Below are 27758 nucleotides of genomic sequence, written 5' to 3'. Positions count from 1 at the left end.
CTGGAGCAGCCTGTTCCTGAAGGACAGTGCCCCAGGGAAAGGACCCATGCTGGAGCAGTTTGTGAAGGGCTGTATCCCGTGGAAGGGACCCCATGTCCCCATGTGGGACTGTGAGGATGAAGGAGTGGCAGAAAGGAGCTGTTATGGATTTACCACAGCCCCCATTCCCCATTGCCCTGCACCACTCAGAGTGGGAGGAGGTAGAGGAGTCGGGGATGAAGGAGTGAAGGTGAGCCTAGGAAGAAGGGAGAGGTGAGGGAAGGGTTTTAAATATTGTCTTTGTTTTTCACCATTCTATTCCATTTTTAATTAACAATAAATTAAATTAATTTTCCCCAAGTTGAGTCTGTTTTGCCCTTAATGGTAATTGGTGCGTGATCTCCCTGTTCTTCTCTCGACCCATGTCCTGCTGAGGAGGGGGAAGGAACCAGCAGCTGGGTGGTGGTCTTGCAGTTAGCCAAGGTCAACCCACCACAACTATGGATACACAACTATTCAAAAAACACATTTATTCATTATGGCATTTCATAATCTTTACATGGTAACAGTATTACTCCACGGTACATAAATGAGAACTATGAAAAAGAAGAGGTTATTTAGTGGGATTATTTTTTTGTTTAAACTGTCAGATTCTGGCTGCAATTTTGAACTCTACCATATCAGTTTCACGTTAAATTCTGGGAGTTTTGCAATTCATTAATTAATAGTATAGAGAGTAAAGGTCTTAAATAACACTCTGTTGTAAGTTCTTTATTTTGATATACACTGGTGCCTTACTCAATGCTGAAGATTACTTCAGATGAATTCAGATTACTACCATGAAACCAGCTGCTTATATCTGGAAATTTCTTTTCCATGAAGTGTAGTAAAAGCAAAATTCTACAGAAGTTGAAAGCAGAAGGGATCAGTTGTGACGGCCGTTAACTTTTACTCCTAACCTTCAGTGAGATCAAGTATCTACTGGCATTATGCTCCCTTGTGTAAGGAACATACTCTGCTCTATAGAATAGACACGGGGTAAGCAACTCTCAAGAATCAGCTCCAATTATTTTTAGGGACAGGAATGGCAGCTGAAGGTTGCCAGTATCTGGCCAAAATCCAGTATGCAGAACATCAAGAGCACCACCCAGACCCCGCCTCTTCACTTTGCTAAAATAGTTCTCCAGCTGCTGCCAGGAACAGAAGCTGACATTACACCAGTATGCATGTTGGCATCAACAGCTAAGATGAAAAAGTAGTATTAATGGCTGTTGGCATTGGTACAACTCACTTTATGTCAGGGCTCAGAAAGCACATGGCTGAGGGACACAAAATGTCTCCAGATTTTAAGAAAGCCAAAGGTCAATTTAGGCCAGTGTTTTTCAGCTATTTTCAATTTCAAGACCTCTACAGATCATCCACTGGAGGTACAGATGCCTGAATGGGCAAATTCAGCTTTCCCAACAGTAGATCAGTTTTATTTAGCTGCCTCTCATTGATCAAAGAGTCTGCAGATTCCCCTGGAAATCACAGGCATCGTGCTGAAAACCATTACGCTTGCATTTTTTCAAATAAGGAATGCCAAGTTTGGAATGACATCTGGGTTTGTTCAGCCTTTTCATTATCGACCCTTCTGTAGTAAGTTATTAATTTTTTAAGTGTCATATGATTAACCTGTACCACTTTATAATATGGAAAGCACGTATTTATTAATTTAATAGCAATCTTGTTATTATTTTCTTTTACAGAAAGAACAGTATGTCATTTTCAGTGAATGAATTAGGAGAGCAGATAATAAACAATAAATTTACCCTCTGAAAAACTACCCTGAGTATAGAAGGAAGTTCTTTATTTCTCTTCAGTTTGGCTTGTGAAGAAAGTCTGTGCAATGTCTGTGCAAAGCAGATATGCAAAAGACAGTCCACACATGGCACCACCGACAAAGCACAGGGAAATAAAAAATCCTCCAAGGATCAGCATTTTCTTAGCAAAATCTCCAGTTTGACTTCTCAAAAGAAAAGAAAGCATATAAAAGTGCATTTATCACATGACCTTGTGGCCATGGTTAGCAAAGCTTAAAAGCACCCTTTATACTAAAATACAGACACTTATAGTTTTTTGCTTGTAGGCCATGCGAGTACTGGTAAAATGCCTCAGTAAGAATGCTAGTATGTAGTCTGAAGAAAAGCCAAATTACTCTTACACATCAATTTAACATTTGTGCCAATGTCAATTATTGCAATGTTATCATACAAAAATATTATATATTTTTCCATTCCACCTACCTTAACCATAACTGTTTTTGCTGTTCCCTGTTCCCCAATTAGCAGAACAGCTTTTCCTTGCCTCATGATAATGTCCATCAGAAAGTCTGTTCGGACACTGTCTACATTTGGAACTAGAATGGAAGTATATTCTGGTACCAAATCTTTAGGGTAAATATATTCAGGGACCTGTATACGAAAGACACACAAAAAGTTTGAGACTTTCTATCTGCCCACACAATCACTTTGCATCAGAACACAAAACCAAATGTAATTTATAAAATGTACATTAGCAAAACTTTCTTCCTGAAAGCCAAGCATCCATTTATAATCAATCAGTACCTTGCCAAGCTTTTCTAAAAGGGTGTTAGACTAACGGGATATTTTCACTCCAGTATTCTCTGTTACATAAAGAAAGCTTTTCCTTGCTGGGAGCTCTTAAATAGTAGGGCAACAGACAAAGCTAAGATCACCTCTGTTTCACTTCCAAAGCTATTTCAAATGTATGTTCTTATTATCTGCCAAAGATATTTATAAAGAAAGAAAAATATCTTTCAAAAAAGAAACTCTTGATCACTTGGTAGGGTTAATCTCCCTAACCAAATTATGCAGGGTTTTAAATAAGAAAATAATATGCCTCTTACCAAATACATCTTTCTTTTATACTCATTAAGAAAGCTTAGCATGACACAGCATACGAACCTTCTTTGACCAGTGCTCCCACTGGCCACAGGCATTGATACCAAATTCAAACATGGTTTCTTCTCCATTCACAGCTGGAAGTTCTTTCACTGCGGAATGCTTCCGTAGGAACAGCTCCATTTTCAGCCTGTCATCTGGTTCCAAAAGAGCTCCGGCTGACCACATTACAGCAAAAATGAACAAGCGAGCAATATGTTCCTCACTGAGCTGCTTCTCATACCGGTCAGACAATAAACCCTGCAAAGCAGACACAATATGTAACGACTGCCCTCCTAGAACAATGTCCCAGCATAAATAAGAGAATGAGAGAGGGAAAAACTGAAAGTCATATCTACCTGTAGGAGGTCAATAGCTTGTTTGATGTACATACATTCTAAAATTGGCATTTTTGGTGTCACAGCAGAGAAAACAAAATCTATCACATCCTGTAAAGGAAAAACATAATTTAAAGAATCTATTTACGAGTTTCAATGGTACAATTTATTCTTAGATGAGACCAATTTCTTAATTCCAAATACATTCTAAACTTTATTCCAAACAACATTTTCCCCATTTCTGGGATGATATATGCTCAGACTTAGACCCTGAAATCTTGCTAACAGTAACATATTAGAAAAAAAATTTTGATGTATCACAGTCAGCAGAATTATTCATACGAGCCCCATACAGCAATCTCCTGAAGAACAATTTGAAGACTGCTTTTCAGTTACATCAGGGACCTGCCATTTCTGCTCTCCACTGTAGATTTTAGTCTACCGTTGCTATTTTTGTAGTGGGAAGATAAAAACACTAGAATTGTTATAATGATACATATATAATGCACAACCTCACCACTATAAATTTCTATCCCTCTGATCTGTTCTGACTGCACCATAATGTATCTCTCCCTCTCGAAACCAATACTCTCAGTTTTCTATAGAACTCCGGCAGGATCCAAAGGGAATTTTGTAATCGATTTTAATGGAACCTGGACTCTTCTCAGGTTACTCCACAGTGATGGCTACCATGCCTGCCTTTGCCAAGTGTTCTGCAACATCTTTAAGAAAGTTTCAAATAATGTAAAGTCCTCTCTGAGATTTGCACTGCAGAATTATTTTAAAATATCAATTCCATCCATAGAAGAGTGATGTAAATTATAACCTACTTTTGCCTTCATTTAACAATTTTTAATACAATCCCCCCCCGTGGGTTCCATTTGTAATCTTTGGAAATGAACACTGCCTACTCATTCTGGGAAGAAAAGTACAACAGGGACACTGTGGGAGATAGTAATTTCGGAGGATTTCCATTTATGACTCCCATGTCCTCTCAGTGAAAAGCTAAGACAATGAAGACGTTCAATCACCCAAAGATGTAAACCATCACCTAGCTATTTTTGAAAAATCAGTGAGCTGCGTGCCCACTTGCTCACCAGCTTTGTTCCAATTTTCAGTTTACTTTTTCTGCCACTAAAGTTCTGTAAGTACTCTATGCTGAGTATTTATTGGCATAGAGACTGAATCAAGACTCCTACCCATCCTCCTGAGTTCCATCTCACTAGAATAGTCGGTAAGACACACAACAAATATATATATTATGAGAAAAACCTCACTTAAGCATCTTAATCTAGAATAGGGCTTATGTCTAAGTGGTCTGAGAAAGAAGACAGTCTGAATGTGGGCATACACAGGAGGAAGAATGCTTAGAAAACATCCATTTTTATGTTATTCCTTGTTGACTAGCAAAAGTGCTTCCACCTCTGTGTGTTGCTTTTTGTGGCTTAGCCTCTAAAATGCATGTTTTGTCCCTGAGCAGTACCTAGGGTGCTCAGGAGAGTAACTGGGGGTTTGTGGGTTCCACGAGGAATGGGTAGAACTAAGGCACTGAAAGCAGTGTGGAAGATTCAAATTGAAAAATCTTTAAAATCTGGACCTTAATCTCTCTGACATTCAGTTTCTTCATCTGTAAAATAGACTAGATGTCTCACAGGGCACTGCGAATTGTTCAATAATTGACACTCAGAATAAAGATATTTAATGAGTCAAAGTAGTCTGTATTTCCAAGAGTGCAATTTTCACCAGAATGAGTTTTATGCTACTTATGATTCCAGTGAGGTTTCTGTAATTCTTGATCTTTGAGATTATGAAAAAAAAACAATCAGGCCCATATACGCTAATACCTTATGACTACTAATTTTAAAGCAATACATGGCAGAAAGAAGGATGCAAGATCAAGATAGTAATTAGCATGAATTAGCTACTTATTATGGTATTTTTTTTGGACAGGGGGTCTGGAGAAATGAGTTGGGCCATGACAAATACACACAAATTGCAAAGAATTTGGATCAGAAATTTGCTATCCCTAAAAGGAGACTGCAAAATGAAGTCAGGTGGTAAAAACTCATACGAGAAAAGACCCTTTCACAGAGAGTACAGTCACTGTGGAACTCAAGGGACTGTAGGATGTTCTTTAGGACAAGAATTTGGCAACATACTCAAAGGGGTTACACAAATGCAAGAACAATTAAATAATGCAATGTTATTAGTATTTGTACTACTAATTTGAACACCAGCATTTAAATATTAAAGCCAAGAAACTCTTCGGATTATATATTTAACACCATGTTCCAGCGGCAATAGCAGCCTTCACCTAAATAAGATTAGGGTGAGATTTAATGTGGAGGGAGGAATAAGTCACATATGACTACACTGATGGTTTTAAGGCTTCTCTGAAGTTTCCAGAATAGGTCAATAAGGGATCCAGGGCACCAGGTGTTATTTAGGGGCGGGGGGGAAGTGAGTGTGATTTTAAAATTACTAGATTTTTTTTCATTTAAACAATACCTAGACATGCTGAAACTTACATTACTTGCATAGCATCCATCACTAGTTTGAGTTTCACACTTTGCAGACAAACTAAATACTCAGGTAATTATTTCAATTATTTCAGTTCTTTGAAACTGTCTCTGATAATTACTTCCATCAGCTAAGCAGTTCTGTGGCTTATAGGTAGCAGCATCATTCACAGACAAGAAATTGGCAGTAGAGCTTCTAAATTTAAGAGTAAAGACTTTAGATGTGGATGGGAATTTACTTAAAATTACTTCTAAGCATGAAAAGTTGCTGAGAAGAAAGAACTGGGAAAGGGAGGGTGAAAGTCCAACCCCTCAACCACCATTTTAAAAAAATCCTGTGGAAATAGAAAGAACTTAAAGATAAGCTCAATTCAAAGTAATGTTGTTTTTTGGAGGGTGGTTTGGGGTTTTTTTCCATTTGTTCTTTTAAATTTTTACTTGTCTTTTGGGCTACCTCCTGTCTTTTATATAAAAACTAATGACCTACAGTGGATTTTAGAATATACATGAAAAGAATAAATACATTCTTTCCACTGATTCATGGCTATTATTCTCTGGTGCTTCCTCCTACATTATTGCTGCTTGCTGTACCTTTATTAATAATGATTTTATCCAATATGCAGACTTTCAGTGACAAACACTATTTCTGTTAGCATAAATAATAACTGTTTCTTGTAAGCAAGTTGGAATTACTATAGCAGTTGTCTTAAATCTATTTTGGTTGAATTTAGATTAACTTCAAAAGGTCTCTATAGGTATACTTAAAGACTGATTGGCATAGTTACTATATTTCCATCTATAGCCTAACCTTCATTTTCTTCTAAAAATAATATATTTCTAAGCTGCTTATATCCATGTTTTTCTTAATACTAGCATTAAATTCACTGAGGTCTGTATTTGGGGCTTGACTACCACTGCTGATCCATCTTATTTCACAAATTTTCTTTTAGAATTTATTTATCCATTTTTTACAGGGGGGGAAATAACTACTGTAAAAAGAGCCACCTGAACACAAAAGTAGTGTTACCCTCATCTGTAAAATCATTGTTATCACTTCTATTATTTCAGAAGAAAAGACAGCTCATTAAAAATGAAAGAAAACTGACAGCGTGACAGCTTTCATTTACATTTCGGTAGTTCCAAATGCAGCCTTCAGCACAGAACTAACTTCATATTTCACTACATTTTCATCTCAGTCTAATAAAATACATATTTTTCTGGACTTTATTGCTATTGCTTCAGGCTTGGGTATTTTAAGTGTTGTCATTAGGCTTTCAGAGCAAGTTGTAGCATAAAATATAAATAGAATTGTGGCAAAGAAGCAGTAAATTGACCCACATATACATTACTTTGGAAGCCTATTTTAAAATTCATTATCAGAATTGTTTCTCTTGCTGCTGCAGTAAATACTATGTCATATCATTATGTTTTAGAGGTAGAACAAAATGAATAGCTTGTTAAACATTGGTTTTAAAGTAAATGGGCACTGAAATGAAACATATCTGTAAGAAGACATTTGTTAACATTCAAAGCATTCCAAAACCATATTAATCATTGCTTTTATCATGATTTATAAATAAAATCTCTGAAATGACACTCAAAGTTCATTAAAATCTGCATGTGTAAAATCCAGGAATGATGAAAAATATTACAGGAGAAACCCCTGTGAAATCCAACACCAATTACACAAAAAAACTGGCAGGAGAGAGCCAATGGGAAAGCAAGGTCTACAAGGAGGTTGCATTTGTTCCACAGATGCTGAGGAAATCAGAAGATAACACCACTGAAAGATTGGAAAGGAATAACTATTTCTTTTAAAAATTCCAGAGGAAAAATAAGAATTTCAGTGTCACTGACAACAGAGTATACTACTGAGATTATGCTTTTAGATCCACTATTGAGGACAACCATCCATAATATTAATGAAAGCTTTTTAATGATTCAGTATGCTAAGACCAAATGGAGGGAAAAAAGATTCAGAATTCTCCCTTTGGATCTACTGATTGAACACAATTTAGTTAAGGAATGTATCAAAGAGATACCATCTCAAAAGTCTCCTTCCGACAATAATCATGGATTATAAAACAGAAGACTCCACTCCAGTCATGTGTGCTGAGCTTCAGAACACCAGAGAGCACAGAACTGCTCTTAATTAATTTGAACTGTAGAATGCCTTTCAAAAATAAATAATGGGCCAAATGCATTCTTGTTGCAGCTGAAATCAAGAAAGATTCCACCAGAGTGAATATAGCTTAATTTCTTTCCAAATTGACTTCTTCACATTTGAAGAAAACAAGGAAGCTTATCCACTCCCTTTATGTATCCGAACAAGAATGAATATTTCAGTTACAATTATAGCCAAAGAAAATATCTGCTTTGCCAACATACATTCTAAAATAATCAGATTTAACAGTTCATTGTCACCTAACCTATGCAGACAAAATAAAGCATCCAAATTGTTCATCTGTTGTAGTTTCACTTGTTCATTAATATTAGAGAAAATTTTCTCCCATTTTCATTTAAATCCTTCATCCTTATTTTACTACATAAACAAAGATAAATAAATAATTGAAAAAGCACTGAGGAATAAACAATGCTTCATTGAATAAAGAATAAGAAATACAATAATTTTTTTTCTCAAGTTGTTGACTTAAGTACCTGAAACACAGCATTAAAGCAATTCCATAGGACATCAGAGTAGGTAACAGGTAGTGTTTGCAGCCAAGCTCTTAAAATAGGCTTCCAATCTAACACTGAAGAACTCATGAAGACCATCCCATTACGAGAAACTGTTGCAGGGGAAGCATTGTCAATGTTGTGAGGTTCAAAAATAATTTTGCAGCTGGGGGACATCGGAATGCGATCTCCATTGGCCAAAGTAAGGGTCTTATTATCATCCAGAACAGAGTTCAGATTTTCAATCCATATTGCATCAACAGGTCCATCCAAAACTATCCAGATATGCTCACCCTAAAAAAAAGGTGAAACACACCCATGCAACTTCATGTACATTGACCAAAAAATACATATTTACTTAATCTCAGGGAACATACTCTTGGATATAAATATTGAGTCATAATTAGGTGCTAATTAGCTCAGCATGAACTACAGTTTTTATCATTAGCTCAATTATTTTAATCCTTCTTTTGTTATCCTGTGTCACACCAAAAAGGATATTAAGGAATACTGACAAAAATTAATTTGGGCTGTTCTAAGCACAAAGCTGTCCCTTTCTTCTGCAAAAGTACATCAGCCAGTCCAGCATCCATCAAGGCAGATGAAAACATTTCCCATTAAATACGGTCACAGACATAGGCACGCAGTCAGTCCTCATGGGATGTTAGCTAAGTATTTCATGTAAGGCTTCTCATTTTCCAAGTGAGAACTGAATGAAACTTCTGAAGATTTAAGTGTAATTATGATTCCATGAAACATGATCTGCAGGTTCAGTAAGAGAATTTGGAAATGCTTATACTGATTTCTTAGCAAAGCCTCTTACATTCTGATACAATTAGTGAAATACAGCCGCAATGACATAAAACCAGACAGGAGAAAATTACCTTTCCTGTCCTCACACCAAAACATGAATAGCCCTTGCTTTTGCATTTGAATGGTAGGACTACCTGCTAACCAAAGGAAGCAAAACCCTCAAAATCTTTTCCAGTTTAATTCTGGAACCACAAGTGCTTGGGAAACCTAGTGTTTTGTGGCATATACGTGTAATTGTGACTCCAGCGTAAATTGAGCTATTCAGACACAAAGCAAAACTAACTCTGTATTTTCCCATTTGATTTTATAATCTAAGATATTTCACATAAATGGCAGGTAATGAGATCTTACAGAAACAGTATTAAATGTCCTTATTAACTATCATGATACAATATCCATTACCTTCTTTGCTTTTAAAGTTTTTCTCCATAACGTAGAGAAAATACCATCTGTCCAGTCATTTGTAGCAACATCAAGGGTACCAAACATCTGGGAAGCTGTGATTGCCTTTGGGTTCATTCTCATCTCTTTATGAGGAGCACCACAATCTGTCATTGCTTTCATCAAAATATTAATACATTTTGTCTTTCCTGCACCAGTTGGGCCTAGAGTCATCATACCTTAAAAAAGTACAAACATGGTTTAAAATGAAATGTCAAAAAGTCATGCTGCCATTTAATGGTTCTTTGCATCAATGATCTTTGGTTTATTTTTATCAGAAGCCAATACAAAAAAAATGTTTCTCACTCCACTTACTGAAATGGAATTTAAAAATGTTATTAAAAGGCCTCTATAAATGTCTGCTCTATTATGATAGGCAAGCCTATGTGGGTCTGTGTCCTCCCTCAGGCAGTTCTGTTCCTTTTTCTAATTGGAAACCACAACTGCCTTTTGATGTTTGCATGCAGTGACATTGACATGACTGGTAGTAAACAAAACCAGTAATTTCTAAACTTATTTAATGAGAATGAGTAGCTCCCAATGATATACAAAATTCAGTGTATCTTTCTGAAGCAAAAATAACAAAAATATGTACCTGCATCAATCCATGCTGATATAGAAGTTTTTCTTACATGGAAAACAGTTAACAGCAACTACATTTTTAATTTCATCAGTGTATACATGTATCACCTTAGGAAAAGAAGCCATGCTTCAACAATGAATTGAGCCTACAGTTGATCCTTTTTAGTTATATTTTCTAAATCAACTATTCAAAAGGCCCAGAGTATGTCCAAAAGCAGATGCGACATTCAAACTGAGACTTCCGAAATCATCTAACGGCACTAGATAACTCCTATGAATCCTAGAGGAACCTTGACAACATAATCCTTAGTTGGCTTTGAAAACCTTTTCAACAAAAGTATGGAATAAACAATCACAAACCCAAGTTACAAACCTAATTGAGTACAATGCAGACTCCCTCTAAAACTAAAGGGAGCTGAATGTTCCCAAAAACAGTTTAGGTACCCGGACAATCGCTTACTCATGCCATATATTACATATGGGGAGATCTAATCCAAGCCTCTCAATGTTAATGGAAACTCCTTTCAGCTGGTTTCATCAGCATTTGGAACAAAACTGTTATGCAAAAGAGATTTCAGGATCCATGCACTGAATCTCCATGCATATGTGCACACGTGTGTGTGTGTGTGCATGAGCACTCCATTTGCATATATTGACTCTATTGCAACCAAGAGAAGTCATGCATTTTACAGATTTTTCCTCATTACTTGAAATCCCATCATGACCTCTTCATAAATCCAAGCGTCCATGAGTAGGACAAATGGAAGTCAGGAAAACAGAAATCTTCTTGCCTCCATGCAACAACTTACATCATAGAAAGGCCCTGGCCATCCAAGTGTTAGGTCAATTGTAGCTGCATGACCCCTGAAAATAGCAGGGACATGTGGAGAGAAGAGGCACCTAAGCAGAATGCCACAGTGGATCCTGGAGATTTTTGGGGAACAGCAGTCTGTGGTGTCTCACAGACCAAAGAGCTTCTTCTAACAAGAGGCACATTTAATAATGACTGAAATCATTAAAATTTCATGGTTCCTATACAGATATAGGTCTCATGATTTGACATGCAACATTGGCAGCCAGTCACAAGCGGTGTTCCCCGGGGCTCAGTGATGGGGCCGGTCTTGTTTAATATCTTTATCAATGATCTAGATGAGGGGATCGAGGGCACCCTCAGTAAGTTTGCAGATGATACCAAGCTGAGTGGGAGTGTCGATCTGTTTGGGTGTAGGAAGGCTCTGCAGAGGGACCTGGACAGGCTGGATCAATGGGCCAGAGCCAACGGTATGAGATTCAACAAGGCCAAGTGCTGGGTCCTGCACTTGGGTCACAACAACCCCATGCAACGCTACAGGCTTGGGGAAGAGTGGCTGGAGAGCTGCCTGGAGGAAAAGGACCTGGGGGTGTTGATTGACAGCTGGCTTAACATGAGCCAGCAGTGTGCTCAGGTGGGCAAGAAGGCCAACAGCATCCTGGCTTGTATCAGGAATAGTGTGGCCAGCAGGAACAGGGAGGTGATCGTGCCCCTGTACTCGGCACTGGTGAGGCTGCATCTCAAGTACTGTGTGTAGTTTTGGGCCCCTCAGTACAAGAAGGACATTGAGTTGCTGGAGCGTGTCCAGAGAAGGGCAACAAAGTTGGTGAAGGGTCTGGAGAGCAGGTCTTAAGAGGAGCGGCTGAGGGAATTGCGGTTGTTTAGCCTGGAGAAGAGGAGGCTGAGGGGAGACCTTATTGCTCTCTACAACTACCTGAAAGGAGGTTGTAACGAGGCGGGGGTCGGTCTCTTCTCACTAGTAACAAGCGATAGGACAAGAGGAAATGGCCTCAAGCTGTGCCAGGGGAAGTTCAGGTTGGATATTAGGAAAAACTTCTTCACAGAAAAGAGCGGTCAGGCATTGGAACAGGCTGCCCAGGGACGTGGTTGAGTCTCCATCCCTGGAGGTATTTAAAAGAAGGGTAGACGTGGTGCTTGAGGATATGGTTTAGTGGTGGACTTGGCAGTGATAGGTTAGCGGTTGGACTCGATGATCTTAAGGGTCTTTTCCAACCTTAACAATTCTATGATTCTATGATTGAACCCAGTGATCTGGATGTTGATTATTAGCTCAGCACAGCATTAACCAGTTCTTTGATTATTGGTTAGACCAGAGCCAGACCTTTAAGGCATTTAGCTCTCAGACTGTGCTATGCAAATGATTATTGCCTTTTATTTGTTCCATTTGTTTAAGCTTACTATTCTTTTATTATTACATGAAAAGGGAGAATAAAAAGGATGACATCTTCATAAATCTTTGCTACTTTAGTTACATTCCTTCTATATTTTCTCCTTCATATAAGAAAAAATCCTTAATTGTTGGAGGGGTGGGGGACATTTCAAGGTAGGGGTACTTTTTTTTCCCACTCAGCTATGAACTGTAAACCTGGTTTTACACTGTCTTTGGTGCCCTTCCAAGGACAGGATAAACTACTCATTAGCCTTTTGTGCACTGTAAAAATGTGCATAAGATAGCTCTGGAGGCTATCTTGTCCAACCCCCCGGTCCAGCAGAAGGTAGGCTTATTTCTCCTTGGTTGAAATGGCCAGAATTGAACACAAAGAACAACACTTGGAATTATACTGCATGCTTGGTAGAATCTATCAAAGTAAAGGTTTGAGAGATTATTTTTTATAATCTTCTCAGCATCATAATCTCACAGTAACATTAAACACGAGCTTCATGAGTGAACTGTGTCTGAAGGCAACGACTGTTTTCAGAACACTGAAAAAATCAGCTGTTTCTGAATTTTAAAGTATACTCTACATTTTAACTTGTTCCACAGCAATTTCAGTCACCGAAGACCACACTCATATTTCCCATAAAAACGTAATACAGAGGTAAACAGAGGTAAAATCTCACTATGTGTGCATTGCTCACCAAAAAGAAGTCATAACAGTTTCCTAGCAAAATATCCACATAGGCTTTAAAAATGACATCTGTTCAATTTTAAAACACATTTTTCGTGAAAATAATCTGCATTCTGTTGCAGATAGTATAAAAAACTATTGCTTTTATGCAGTCTCAAAACCTTATCTAGCATGCTAACCATGTCGGACTTGTTGAGTTTCATACAGCTGAATGAGTTTAAGTATCCATGGTGGATGATGAATAAGCCCTGCTTTCTCTGCCTGTTTCTGAATGGCTGACTGTAGTTCAGGATACCCAGCTTTATCCAGAGTAATTCCAGGGAATAGGTCATTAATGAGACTCATAAATAAAGGTTCATCTTCATCCACCTGTCAAGGATAAAGTAGGGGGAAAAACATTATTTGTTCATTGAAATTGTTATTACAGCTATAAACAACCTTCAAGAATATGCCATTTAAAAGTTGGCAGTAGAAAACCTTATATTTTCCAAAGAAAGTATTATAATTATGAATCAGTTTTATTATGTGAGTTTTATACAATGCAATCACAAGTAGTAATTTCTAAATTAAATACATAAAAACTTATAAAAATGTTAACATCTTAATACAGTTTTCTTCGAGAGAGACATATACACACACACACACACATTCCTTCATGTGTTACATAAACCAGCAAGATTCAGATCATATTTTGCCTTGGAGTTTTGGGGTTTTTCCCCTCTGTAAATCACTGGAGCATGCTTATAGGTTTGAACACATGTACCAATAGGCTGAATAGATTAATATCAGAAACAGAGTATTGGTTCCATCACAGAACTGGCTCCCAAGGTAAATACACAGAGTCTAGACATGCTATAGCCTTTCAATTACATCAATAAAAAGAAAGATGAATACTTTAAATAGTAATATTGAAAGAGATTAGACTATGCAAGTAGGCGCTAGCTGCTTCCAATTACCTCACTCATTGCAATTCTTATGACGTTCTGAAAAGGTAAGAGAATCCCAAGAAATTTATAAATTGAAATTCTGCATTAAGAAGGATCTTTAATGACATTATTAAAAGTTAATACAATGTATTCTTCCTTTCTCTCCTTAGGGTGGAAAGAAGAAAAAACAAGAGCCAATCGGAGGACCAGGTTAGGTCCCCTAGGTTTTAACAGTATTTCTAATGATTTTTTCAGCTAAGGCTCCTGATGTGTCTTCCTCTCTTCAAAAGACAAATAGTGCTCACACTGTAACTGTATTGTGGTTCTCCACTCACTGATAGACCATATTAAAAACCTCAAAATAACATATCCAACTGCTGAAAAAAAGAGATCTTTTCAAAGTGCTTAATAAATACATTTAAAAATACAAGTGCTTTTCTTGGGAAAGTCACCAGTGTTACAGTACCAGTTTGGAGAGGTTCATGTCCCGCAGAACTCTCATCACTACAGTTTTCTCCAGCTCTTTCGGATTAGATCTTTTCACTGCTCCAAGTGTTCTTAAAACAGACAGGATATTTCTAAGCCCGAAGTCATAGTGAACCTTGAAATAATGCATAAACACAATTGGTAACAAAGATTAAACACTTGAAAATCAAGAGAGGGCTGAATACTAAATTAATTAAAGAAATAAATATGTTATTGAACCTTTAAAGATTATTACTTTTTAAAGCTCTTCATCTTTTCAACTGGATTTTCAGTTCTGTTGCTATCATATCCTGAAGACACTTTCCAGTGTTGCATGTCCACACCTGCCAACTGTCCCTTTTGGTGGTAGACTACCGCTTTTACAAGTCACCTGTAACAGAGCTTCATCTCCTATCATTTTCCTAAATTAATAATTTGCCAGATGCACAAACAGCAAACCACACATCTTCAGACTATGCCGTTTTCTGCTTGTGCAAGGACTGTTGCTATCTTGGTACATGGATTCATGACTAAAAGGGCCAATATCTTGCTCATATAAAGAAACATACTTAAATTATTCAGTTATAATTTGTTATATGTAAGCCTAGCAAATCCTGTGCTTAATGACTTTCTGCTCTGTGGATGGTTTCATAACAACTTGGTTCCGAACAGAAGGATTTACTTCTGAGAGCCATGTGAATTCTAGAGGTCGATCTAACCAGCTTTGGACTTAGGCAGGTAGGGTCTGGAATATTTTCCCTTTCACTACAGGTGCAGCTGCATATTTGCAGAGCCATACAGTCATATTCAGTTAATTTTAGCACAGGTACCCAAACATACAATTCTTTCTTAGTTAACATAGATTTGAAAATATATGCAAATGTTCTATAATAGCTTTCCTTCTAGGATTTGTATCAACATTCAGAGATGAAACATATCAGGGTAAAGGTTTTAAATTATGAGGTCTCCATTACTGTCAGTTCCTTGGAAGACTAAGTGGTAAAGAGAGACATGGAAGGAGATGATAAAGATATTCTTACATTTGGAGAATATCTGCTCCCTCTGATTGATCAGAAATGTTTTTGAGACCAACTGCATAGACTCTTTTTTACACTATCTGTTGTGCATTGACCTTGGCCAGCTTCCAGACACCCAGACAGCCACTCTCTCATTCCCTCTACTCAACAGGACAGAGTAAGAAAAGAAGATTAAAAGAAAGGTCATGGGTCGATATAAACACAGGGAGATCATTTACCAATTACCATCACAGGCAAAACAGACTTAACCTGGGGGAAGTTAATTTAATGTATAGCCAACCAGAATATATTTGGATGGTGAGAAACAGAGACAAAATTAAAACAACTCCTTCCTCCCAGCCCTATTTCCCAGGCTGACAAATTGGAACAATACATTGAGTACAACCCAGAATTTTCAGCAAGAAATAATTTATTGATGATACCAAGCTGGTGAACTAGACCACAACTAGAGTTCAAAATCACCAAACGAAATTCAATAAATGATCTATGTATGATGCAATTAAATAAAGACAAGTACAAACTACTACACAGATAGAAATAACCAACCACACAAATAAAGAAGAGTAACAACTCTTCTTCATTCAGTTGAGAAACAGGTCAGGTGCAGAAAGCTTTGTAGAAAAACATCTGACATTGGACTGAAGCCACAAACTGCCCAATGACATATCTACAGCTATAATGGGCAATAAAAATAAAAGCGTCCTTTTTAGGACAGTTGAAAAGACATTTCCGTAGCAGTTGGTAGTTCTGTACTGTGCCCAAGAGTTGGATTCAACACTTGAAGATGAACCCTACTGAAGAGAATTTAGAAAAGAACTTAAAATTATCAGCTGACTAGAAAACATGCTATAACAGGAAGAAGTAAACAAAAATCTACTGCTGAAGTAGGAAAAGAAAATATGTAGGATAAGTTACAATAAAAGTCTTTGACATGCAAAAAATATCTGCAAAGAGGAAGACAGAAGGAATAGAAAGGAAAAGGAGTAATGTACTTAACTACAGCAAGGGAGATTCAAGTTAACTTCTAGAGAAAACTTTGTGACCATGAGGAAAATGAAACTTTGGAACAGATTTCCCAGGAAACTGCAGGCTATATGTCAATGGTAAATGTTAAGGACAGTCACAAACATTTATAGCAAACTATCTGGCTAAGAATTATTTTCCCTCCAGAAAGGTGAATGGATGACCCCTCAAGGCTCTGTCCAGCCTCATTTTCTATTACTCAATCAGGTGCCAAGTTGTTACCAGTTGAAAAAGTTAGATATGAATATTCATCCAGGTACTGCCAGGAAATCTCATTTGTATGGAAACATTAAGACAAACAGATTAACAACTTCCTGTGAAGTTTGGAAGGCAGATTACATATTGATGACGGAGTCCAGTATCATCTACTAAATGGTATGTCCTAGTGCAATATCCAGAGTCATGACAAGGGCTGATATATTTATTATCCTCCTTTCTAGATGACCACCATTGACATACCGGAATGACTCCAGCAAAGGATGACCAAGAGAGAGGAAAAGAGACAATGGTCAAAATTTGCAACAGGGGAAATTGCAATGGTTTGCATAAGCAAAAGATGCTTCACAATGAGACTGGTCAAACACAAAAAAGAAAAACTCAACAAGTGCCTTATCAGCCTGCTCTAAATTGACCCGTGTTGAGCTAGAAGTTGGACAAGATGACCTCTGAAGGCCCCTTCCAACGTAGGTGAACCTATTATTCTATAGGAGTGAAAACCTTGTTAAGCTTGAAGAAATACTGTCATACCTATCAGAAAATTTAAAATAAACTAAAATGACTTTTAAACACAGATTTTCTGGTGCATTACAACTGACCTACACAATGGGTGGTTCAAAGCAATCCCCGTTTATTTTCCTTAATCAGTCTGCCAGTTTTCAACTGCTTTGCCTTTCAGAAATGGCACAGAACAGCTGGAATTTACTGTCAAATGTGGATTATGAGCTATATCTTTACTTCATCTTTTCATGTGAGGCAAAAGAATGCATTTGGGCAAAATGGACTACAGTAGTATAGCTGATGTTCTTGTAAGAAGAATCAAAAATCTGCAAATAAAAATCTCAATACTAGAATCATAGTTTGCTGTTGTGGGGAAAAGAAAAAGGGTATCAGCGGTTTTATCCATATGAAAGCACCTTAAACAGATGATCCTCAAGGAGAGATTATGCTTCTATTTGCTTTCAAGCTTTGTTAGGTTTTTATTTTCAGTCTCTATGGTTTTCCCTAATCTGGGTGAGGCTCTGTAGGAGGAGTCAGTAGGGAACTTTGGCTAGAAGCCCTATAACAAAGGCAAATAATTCAGCTTTGGGGGCTCTGTCAGAATAATTGTTTCACAGGCTTGTGGACACCTTGGGCTTCTTACATCTTCTAAGGACTAGTCTTTTACTTTTGTATGTTTTTCTTTACTGAAGGAGATGATAGTCACCCAGGGTGCCTTTGGCTATTTGTGAGTCAGAGTTTCTCTTTCTACAGAGTCTGCATCTGTGTGTGGAAAATGTCTGGAGGACTTCATGCATTCCTTCTGGCAAATTCCTGTTAGAATTCGTGGGAGGTAAATTCAGCTGGTGAATACTTGTTTGGTGTTATTTTCTTCTTTTGATGTATATTGCTGAAAACAGACAATGTTGTGCCATTTCCTATTGCCTTGATTCTTTATGTGACCCTGTTCTTTCCAGTCCACTGTCTGGATACCCAGCAGTACTTACTTCAAATTTAAAATTTACCATTAAATAAAGAAGTTCCACTGGGAAAGACAGATTAATATGCCTCTAAGAAAGCCTGACTGTACTTTATAGTTCTAGTTTTCTGGCTAGACAGAAGTAATTTCCAGGAGGGCCAGATGGGAAGTTGCTCTTTAAAGTGAAAGAGTGGGAGCGCTTTGCCTTAGGATGCCTGGTGAGCCAGTTGAGAGCATTTGGGTTAGGATTAGAGGGCCAATCAACATTGTGGCAGAGGTCTGCTGCAAATTTCCTGATGAGGAAGAAGCTGATGAGACTTTCTTCTGGCAACTGGAATTAGCCTCTTCTTTGTAAGCCCTGGTCCTCACGGGGTGCTTGACACAACCAATATCTACTAGAAGGGCAACACACCAGGGCAGAGGCATTCCAGGAGATTTCAACGCTATCTCTAATAACATCCTCCCAGACAAAATCGTGACTAGCAGGGTGGTCAGACACTTCAACAGCTTGACCAGAGAGGATGTTCAGTCTCCATCCTTGGAGATATTCAAAGCTCACCTAGACAAGGTGCTGACAAGTTTTGGATATAGTTTTGTTTGGGAAGGGTGTTATTTTTAAGTACACTGTCCAAGAGTGAAACAGTGCCAACACAAAATAAGCAAAGCACTTTTGCAGAGGTGGATGGCCAAATTTCTGATGCTTGCTTAAATGTCTCTTCCACAGTGAAGGAAAGAAACATGTCCAGGACAAAAATGACCACACAAACTGAGGCAATGAGAAAATTTAATCCTACTGAGGCCAAGCCTGAGGGTAAAAAAGAGAGATCCATACTCAATAGTCTGGAGACAAGCTATGTTGCTAACTGCTGAAACTGTGCATATACAAACTTTCCTAAACAATGCCCACAAATTCCACTTAAGAGAGAGCTCTTGGAAAATGATCCTCTGACATGCAGATGAGAGGACTGAGAGAGCAGGTTGGACAGCAACAAATGGACTAACACTAGTGATGCTAGATCAATACATGGTGATTCAGACTGCCTAAATACTAATTCTAAGGCTAATGGCGGCACCCTGGGCAACGTTACAGGGAAGCCAGTAGCAAATATGACCCTTCAGAAGCCAGCCTACAACATAAAGCTGGTGGAAGAAACCTGACAGAAACGAAAATTGGAATACAGTTTGGTTATATATAGAGAGAATGAAATTACAGAGGTACAGAGAAAAGAAGAGAAAATCCAAATCTGTACTTTTAAAAGTCTGAAATAATAAGGGCAATATTATCTTATTCTGGTGTAGTCCAAGCTTTCTACATGGAAGTCAGCATAGTCACTAATAAATATGTGGTATAGGACTGAAATAATATAACGGACAATGTAGACAATATGCCCAGGTTCATTAGGATCCAACCAAAGCTTCTTATTTGAGCTGCAACCTCCCTACCATTCATACGATCTCTCTTTCAGACCCTCTAGTGAACAGCCAGCACAGGGCATTCAAAAGGCAACAACTAGTTCTGTTCTTAAAAGCAGCTTTATCCTTTGTTCCTACTTTAATACCCCATACCAAACAGAATACCACTCTTCTGGTAGAGCTCAACAAAACAGTGTCTTCTAGGCACTCTTCAGTTATTTACAATTTGTACACTGTCTCTCCAATAGGCCTAGTCTTTGTAAGTGAGGAGACTGAAAAATATGTTCTCTACAAAGTTCAGCAGAGCATTCTACACCGTTCCTCATAACTTCTCCAATAACTGCACTGTGTTTAAAAATCACAAATCAAACTTCCTTTACTACACAAATTAGTTTGAAAAATAAAAATGTGCTGATTTCACACTGTTTCTAGAACTTGAAACGGAAAACCCTAAAAAATGAATAGGTTCATTAGTGTCAAAATAATTATATATTCTATGAAAGTATACTCTCTACATTCCCTTCCAGTGACAGCTTACAGTTGGACAAATATTTATTTTACCTGTTTAGATAACTGCTCTTCACAGAGTTTGTAGAGTGTATAGAATTTTTGACTGAGGACTTGGTTGTCTCGGAAACCAGCACTTGCCAGCTTGACTCGCATAATAATGCTACGGTCAGGCACCATCATAGCAACTGTGCGAAACTGAATCTTCAGATTTTCTGGAAGTTCCTGTCGTCCTGCATAGCCAGGGTTCTGACAAATGCAAAACATAAAATAAAATATTATATAATGAAAGTAGGATAGGAAGGTTTATCTTTTCTGATAATTACTTGGCAAACACAGGAGCACACGTTATATCACAAAGGGTAACTCAAGCATGTCACGGTTACACATCACTACACAATTGCCTCAACACTGCCTTTCATGAAGTATGCAGTATCACAGGTGTTATTTGGAGATGTCGAAGACACACAGAGACAGACAACAACTTACAGATCTTGTTGGACTTGTTTTAAATGGTTAATTCCTCAGGGTCTTGATAGTAGTCCAGTGCTGGAGGTTACTGTCCCTTGTGAGCATTCCCAGACCATTTCAGTGCAAAGTCAGTCAAGCAGTGTAAGCCATTACTGAACATAATTTAAATTAACAGATCTGACCTTTCAACCACAGATATCCAAGTCATTCATGTGACTACTGCATGGCTTAGCTGTGAGAACAGTAGTCGCTGGCCCTGCAGTGATAACTTCTTAAACTCTTCCAGCTGTTTCCACATTGCCTTCCCACTGGCCTTTGTATGCCACTAATTTGTCCTCTTTTTCAAATTAAAGTGATAACATCAACACCTTTTCAAAGGTGGGAAACCTTGAAATAAAGACAAATGTTTCCATTCTGAGATGTGGGTATGTAAGCCTACAGCTAGGGAGGGAGGTATACAAAGATGTTTTTAAGGTATTGTGCTTTCCTGCATCTTTGCTTCCTGCACTGCTAGTAGCAGTCCACAGGCACCAAAGGTAAATCTTGAGGAGGCCAGTGAACAGGAGCAAGGGTGGTTTCCTTCATGTTGTCATACAGAAGGATTGTGGTCAAAAGCTCTTCACAGGTGGTGAAATACTGTGGTAAATTACTCCTGTTTTATTTTGACTGACTTTGACTAAAAGTATGAGGTGGTTGGATTTAGTCTCAATCTGTCAAATTTTTAACTAAAAATCCCTTAAAATATGTAGTTAATGATAATTGCATACCTCAAGTCCTAAATTCCAGTTAAAAATATGGGGAAGAGAAAATATCATCATTATTATTTCACCAAATTGTTCAAATTGTATTCACTATTTTCTAACAGACCATTCCAATATTTTCAACAGGGAAATTTCAATGGGAAATTATATAGGAAAGATTTTTCACAATGATGTCATTTACACATATGCACACACATACCATAGTCAGAAATATACCAAATTCTCTGTCCATGTTAACAACATCACCATCAGTGAAAATGAACTGAGGTTTCTTGTTTTTCTTACACTGAAGTACAATATATATCTGCTGAGCAGCTACTGATAAAACTGGAAGTTCAATGCGGTTAAATTCATCAAAGCAACCCCATGCACCTGACTGGGCTAAACCTAAAAAGGCAAAAAGAAAAATATTTTGTTAAAATATCAGATCAAACAAGAATAATTTATATATAAAACATAGCATGTCCCATATAACTTAATGTAACTTGAGAAGAACAGAGAGTAAAATGAAAAGTAAGAACTCAAAATAAATTGGGCTGTGTATTAATGACACCCAGAAAAAGAATTACCCCTTGGAAGAAAGACACACAAACTTCTTTACAAAGAATCCTACACTTTTACAGCAACCATAAGGCAGAAAGTGTTCAATAATATTGTATATAGCACCTAGAAGCACAAATATGCATATAGCATGGAAACCTATTATGCAAGGGTGAAATTGTCAAAGATGAGCTTGAGAGACACCTACCTAAACGAAAAGCACATAATCAAATTCAGAAATCACTACATTTGTGACAGAAGCATTGTAGCATTTTATAACAATTCATAGCTCAAAAATTGTTAGAGAATAGCATCCTGCTGTTCAGGAGAGAGGAATCTGATGTCACATTTACAACTGTTATTTGGAACAGGCCATGGAGTTCTAGACAGACATGAGTATCCATAAACATCATGAAATGAATGTCTTTTGGGAGAGTCAAGTACTCCCTCTTCTGTATCGTGTTAGCAGGATTGAAATAGGAGAGTCTACAGTGGCAGATTTCCAGAGCAGTAACGGGAAAGCTATGTAATCCCCTACTATTCCACATCCATTTCACAAGTGACAAAGGCTAGTAAGTCTACGTAGGAACTTCATGGGTGCCATCTCCTCCCTCCCCTCCCAAAGCCCACACCAGAAGTATTTCCTATTGCCTGGGTCCAGAAAGGACCTGGATCTGTACTTTAACTGGTGCTACAAACAAATATTCAGAGGTGCTTAATCCATTCCACTGGGCTGGTGAAGCTCTGTTTGGCTTAAGCCATTTGAAGGCAGTGCTAAATGCAGAAATAAAGCACACGTCCAAGAAAAGGCATTTGTGTGTTTGCAATGTTGAATGACCATGCCAAGAGCTCCCCCAAATCCCCATACTTTATATGGCAATGCCTATAGCACCGGTAAAATAAATCAAGGGGTGGTTTATGTGTAATGCTAATTCCTTAAGATACTTAAGCTAATGGAAGAGAAAGTACTCAAAAATTAATAATAATACTATTAATACATTTTCTCTCTACTTTGTTTTGTTTTCTCTTTCATATTTTCTCTTCTCTTGTCTTTGCTCTGGCCTGTTCTGCTCATATTATCCCTCTTCCCTTCCCTCTGCTGTTCCTTGACTGATCTCTTGCTCTTCAAGATGTTCCTCTAGGAACACTCATCTTACTGCAGATCCCCTTGAGGCCCCTTTTATGTTTCTTCTCTGCCCATCTCCTACTCTGTCTCATCTTCTGCTGTGATCAGCTATCATAGCCAAATCAATACTTAGCAGTTTTTTCAGATAGTAAAAAAAGAAGGAAACTAAAATAATTCTTACATTCATTTTTTACCTTTTTTCATGCCCATCAACCACTTCTAATATTGTTGCATTTACTGGTCTTTTTTACCCGTGTAACTTTGGAAGAACTCTTCAACAAAATTAGTGGAGTCACATCAGAGAGAAATCAGTGGTAGTAGAGCCAAAATTGGCTCTTTAAGATTTGATTCAGCTGGGGCAATACTGCAGATCTCCCATGAAATTCAGTTCAATTCCATATGTACAGTAATCTTTTTCCTAAACTGCTTCTAACTAATTTCTGTGATATTACAAGGAAAAACATGCTCCAAAAGGAAATAATTTGAAGAGAATAAGAAGTCACATGGACTTAATTACAAAATGTAAAAGCAAATGGAATATATACAAATACCACAATGAATCAAATTATTGAATTTAATAAGAAACACAAATAATGAAGCAAAGGTTAAAGTAATTAATTCTAAAAGCAAAGACTAAAGTAATTCTATTGACAGGTACCAAATCTGAAAACATGAAAGACTCAATCCTACCATCTTTAAAAACAAATGAGGAATGTCCCTTGATTTCACTGGTCTGGCAGCAAGTCCTTTAAATAATGTTCTCCCTCTAGTATGAGGAATATCAGGTCCCTGGATGCACCAATAGGCCTTAATTCCCTGACCAACCTTACCTAGGGCTTCTGTCCACGCTCTCTGTCCTTCAGTCCAGAAATTCCGTTTCAGCTCAGGGAGGTCTGAGCCTTCAGTCTTCGCCTGAGCTATGTTGTATGTAGGGCTGAGCACAGCCCTATCTGCTGTTGCCCTGACTTGCTGACTGAACTTCCTGGAGGACCTCAGAACTATCCACAGTGTCACCTCCAGCTCTGCCTCCTCAGCAGTTCCTGACACAACTTCCTAGATGGACCCTGGACCCAGCTTATTATTTCACCTTGTCTGACAGTCACTAGACAGCTGGTGGAACAAACTGTCACCAACCTGCCCTGCTCAGGCACTGTGGGACTGTACCCTGGACAGTGAAGCCCCTGCCCCTGCCTGAGTGGTGGTCACCCTTGGGCTCCTGGCTTGTCACCCCACATGGAGCTGCCCCGCTCTTGCTGCTCCCTGATGAAAAAGTCTTGCAGAGATTTTTCAAATACATTCGGCCCCTTTTGTTACATGTGTTACATGACCACCAGGATCCATTCTGGAAAAAAAATATTTTTTGCTATTTTTTTTATTAAACATCAATATCTACTCTTTGGGATACAAGAACAAAAAGCCCTAAAGCCGGACATTCATTGAGAGACTTTGTTCCATTTAATATTGCCTCTTACACTTACTATCCCTATAGTAAAGATTTTTGGTATTAATTTCTCTACAGAATGGTGAGATGAGGTTCTAGCCAAACAATTTCTCCTTGGGAAAGGGAAAATAAAATCACTTATTCTGTAATGCCACCTGCTGCATGGAGTTAGGAAACCTGACTCTCAGACAAGGCCAATATCCCACAGCTTTGAATAAATTCAGTTCTTGCAAAATTATTTCATTCTTGTGGAGCTTAAAAAGAAAAAAGAAGAAAAACACACATGCATGCATACACCTACAAGCAAAGGCACAGCCAGCAAACTGTCAGCTGTGTAACAGCTTAGAGACAAGGTGATTTTGTTGTGCCCCGTCATGCTGTGCACTAACTGTTGTCCCCACGCAGAACATAGTATGGTAATCAAATAGAGAAATTGAGTAAAGGTAGAAAATAAAGGACAAGACTAAAGTGATCCTTAACAATGAGTAAGAAATATGACACATCCCCAAATCGGTACAGACATCCTACAAACCTGGTATTCATATGATATAAGAATCAGACAGCATAGTTACTTAAAATGCATCTCTGCAATGAGGTGCCATGTCCCTTTCCATGTCAGTGACCCTATGGCCTAGGCACAGCTGGGTGGCCTGACCCCTGAATGCTACAGTGGGGCCACAGTCCCCAGTGCAGGCACTAGGGCCCCACACACGAAGAAAGTATGTTGCAGCCTACTGTGAAAACCTCTGTTCTGCCAGATGACCCAACAGGCCCTATGTGCTGCTCCACACTGGGAGGCCTGGCTAAATATAGTGTGGCAGTGCAGTAATTAATCCTGATGAACCAGCTATAAATTCTCTTTTGTATTGAAACAACACATTGCTTAAGATTTTATGCAGGGGTAGAACTATAGTGACATAATTCAAAGCAAATTTCACTAACGCAGAACTCTGTCTAGCCAACGTACAGCCCACAAGCAGTAAGCTACACAGTATTCATTGGTTCTGAAAGAATTTACAGAGCTCTTACTCATTTATTCACCTTCTGAATTAAGATAAATATCACATCTTACATTAAATATTGCACTAAATTTCAAATCACAAAACGCACTTCAGGTAAGACTAAAGTTGTTTGACTGTAACTACAGAAAACAGAACCAAAGCAAACATGATTTTTGTACTCACCTACAGACAACCACAGATTAAAGGTTTCCTAAAGGGTATTCACCAATGCTTTTCAGTAACAATAGCCTTGATTTGTTATTCCTGGGCAATTCTAACACTGAATTTGATACAACAAAAAGATTGAAAATTCACCTTCTCACTTGCTTCCCTGGCACTTTCATGATTTACCTTTGGTTCAATTCATATGAACCTACTTTTTGGTTCAAATTTCAAAAATAAAACTATCAAAGATTAAAGTCCAGGCCTTGGACATCTTGATTAGGCCACCTGCCTGTGAATAGCTGGAGTTACTCAGGAAGACAAAAGAGACAGGAAGACAGAGAAAGAGGGAGACAGAACCTTATCTCTGAGCCAACCAGGGGAACTTTAAATTATAATTCTTTAGTATACAATATATTGCTATGTTATGTATATTATATTATATTAATATTATATTAATTTTTCTATTTCCTTATTCTGAAGATCAAAATTATTGTCCTTAGAGAAAAAATCTGGAAACATGGCTGCACACACAACACCACCACCTCCACACCCTCTTTTTCTCCTCACTGCTAAATCTGTTAATATCTCATCACTTGACCCACAGCACCAGATGAAGTGAAAACTTTGGAGGAGGAAACACTGGTGATCGAGTACAAAGCCTATCACAGACATGTGGAATTCTGAAGAATTTCTCAATGTATGCACTAAAATACGTAGTATGTTTCATGAGAAGTTTCTCATCAATCTGCATGAAAGTGCTTCTACAGCTGTGAAAAACATCCTTCTTTTCCATTAAAAATCTCATATGTATTAAAGAATCTTTCTCTAAACACACTTTGCTCCTATTAAAGCAAAAAAGAGCTCATTTTCTTCCCTGACTTCAGTATATCCGCTCTTCAAGAAATTCTAGATATCTTAAAGATGTTTCAACACAAAAATTGTGATTCCAAGCCAGGCCTTTCCAAATTGTGAAAATAAGTCCAAATCAACTGGTGCCCTTCACAAATGAAAGCACCAGTGACTTATGTAAGAACATAAGAATCTTACTTTTCCTCCCAGACACACAACAGTCTGATGAACACTGAAAAAAATCACCCTATCCAGCCTCTATTCAGCTGGATCTATTATCTAATTCCCAGGCAACACCATCCCACTAGCAAATTGAATGAGGTAAGCAGTCACAGGCATCACAGTTGCCTGAGCACCAATTTTTTGAATTCTGTAAGCACCTTTTCTAACTCATATTGGACACCAGCATGCCATTAAATGAGGCAGCCAGATAACACGGACACATTACACAGTATTATTTGGCTTTTGTTACATATGATGACAGTACTACATGGAAAATGGTCAGCTTATAGAGAACAACAAAGGTAGCCGAGCCCTAAAACTCCATGTCCTTAGACACAACAATTGTGCCCCATTTTACTAAACGAAGGCAATGAGAAACTGCAGTTATCATTATTGCCTCAATCTGAAACAAGAAAGGATAAGTTACCAAACTGCGCAGGATAAGAAGGCAGAAACAAAGAAAGGATACAGAGGCTAGATGTCTGGGTTGACTCAAGTCAGCAACAGTTTACTACAAAGAAGTGAAATCACCAGGGATTGTGGGGGGGAAATGTGGCAACTTAAAGAGATACAAACATTCTCACAGAAGGAGCAGAGAGGAAAAAGGCAGCTTGGTGAGATCAAAGACAAACCCACTGCAAGGAGAAACAATGACTGACATGCCCTTTCTGGACTGATGACTGCAGGTACAGCAGAGACCCAGTAGATGACTGTGCTTGGTGTTATGAGCACGTTCATGCTTAGTCAGACAGCAAGCTGGTCCCAGCCCTCTTCTGTTTATTACCAACAGTTAAAATAAACTGGGGACCCTAAAAGTCTGCAGTGTCTCCTTGACACTGTTTTCTCCAGCTATCCTGCTTGCTCCAGGCTGGCCCCTTACTGCAACTCCAGCTTGGGAAATCCCCAGTAGGAGGGAAGGCAACAAACATGAGCAAGCCTCAGAGA

General features: G+C 38.1%; 1 protein-coding gene across 1 annotated transcript in view; it reads right to left on the bottom strand.

Annotated features, from left to right (window-relative positions):
- LOC104050918 (dynein axonemal heavy chain 5) overlaps positions 1–27758 on the bottom strand; it is a 178554-nt gene that overhangs the window by 87361 nt on the left and 63435 nt on the right. Inside the window, exons 42-50 of the mRNA XM_064443197.1 lie at positions 21669–21856; positions 20292–20486; positions 14584–14718; positions 13371–13560; positions 9670–9887; positions 8437–8748; positions 3281–3370; positions 2946–3182; positions 2265–2432 (exon numbers count right to left, since the gene is read on the bottom strand). Of these exons, the coding sequence (XP_064299267.1) occupies positions 2265–2432; positions 2946–3182; positions 3281–3370; positions 8437–8748; positions 9670–9887; positions 13371–13560; positions 14584–14718; positions 20292–20486; positions 21669–21856 (1733 nt within the window). The remainder of the gene's footprint in view (positions 1–2264; positions 2433–2945; positions 3183–3280; positions 3371–8436; positions 8749–9669; positions 9888–13370; positions 13561–14583; positions 14719–20291; positions 20487–21668; positions 21857–27758) is intronic.

Source organism: Phalacrocorax carbo, chromosome 2 (genome assembly GCF_963921805.1).
Source record: "Phalacrocorax carbo chromosome 2, bPhaCar2.1, whole genome shotgun sequence".
In the NCBI taxonomy this organism is placed as follows: domain Eukaryota; kingdom Metazoa; phylum Chordata; class Aves; order Suliformes; family Phalacrocoracidae; genus Phalacrocorax; species Phalacrocorax carbo.
This window is presented reverse-complemented; position numbering and strand designations above follow the sequence as displayed.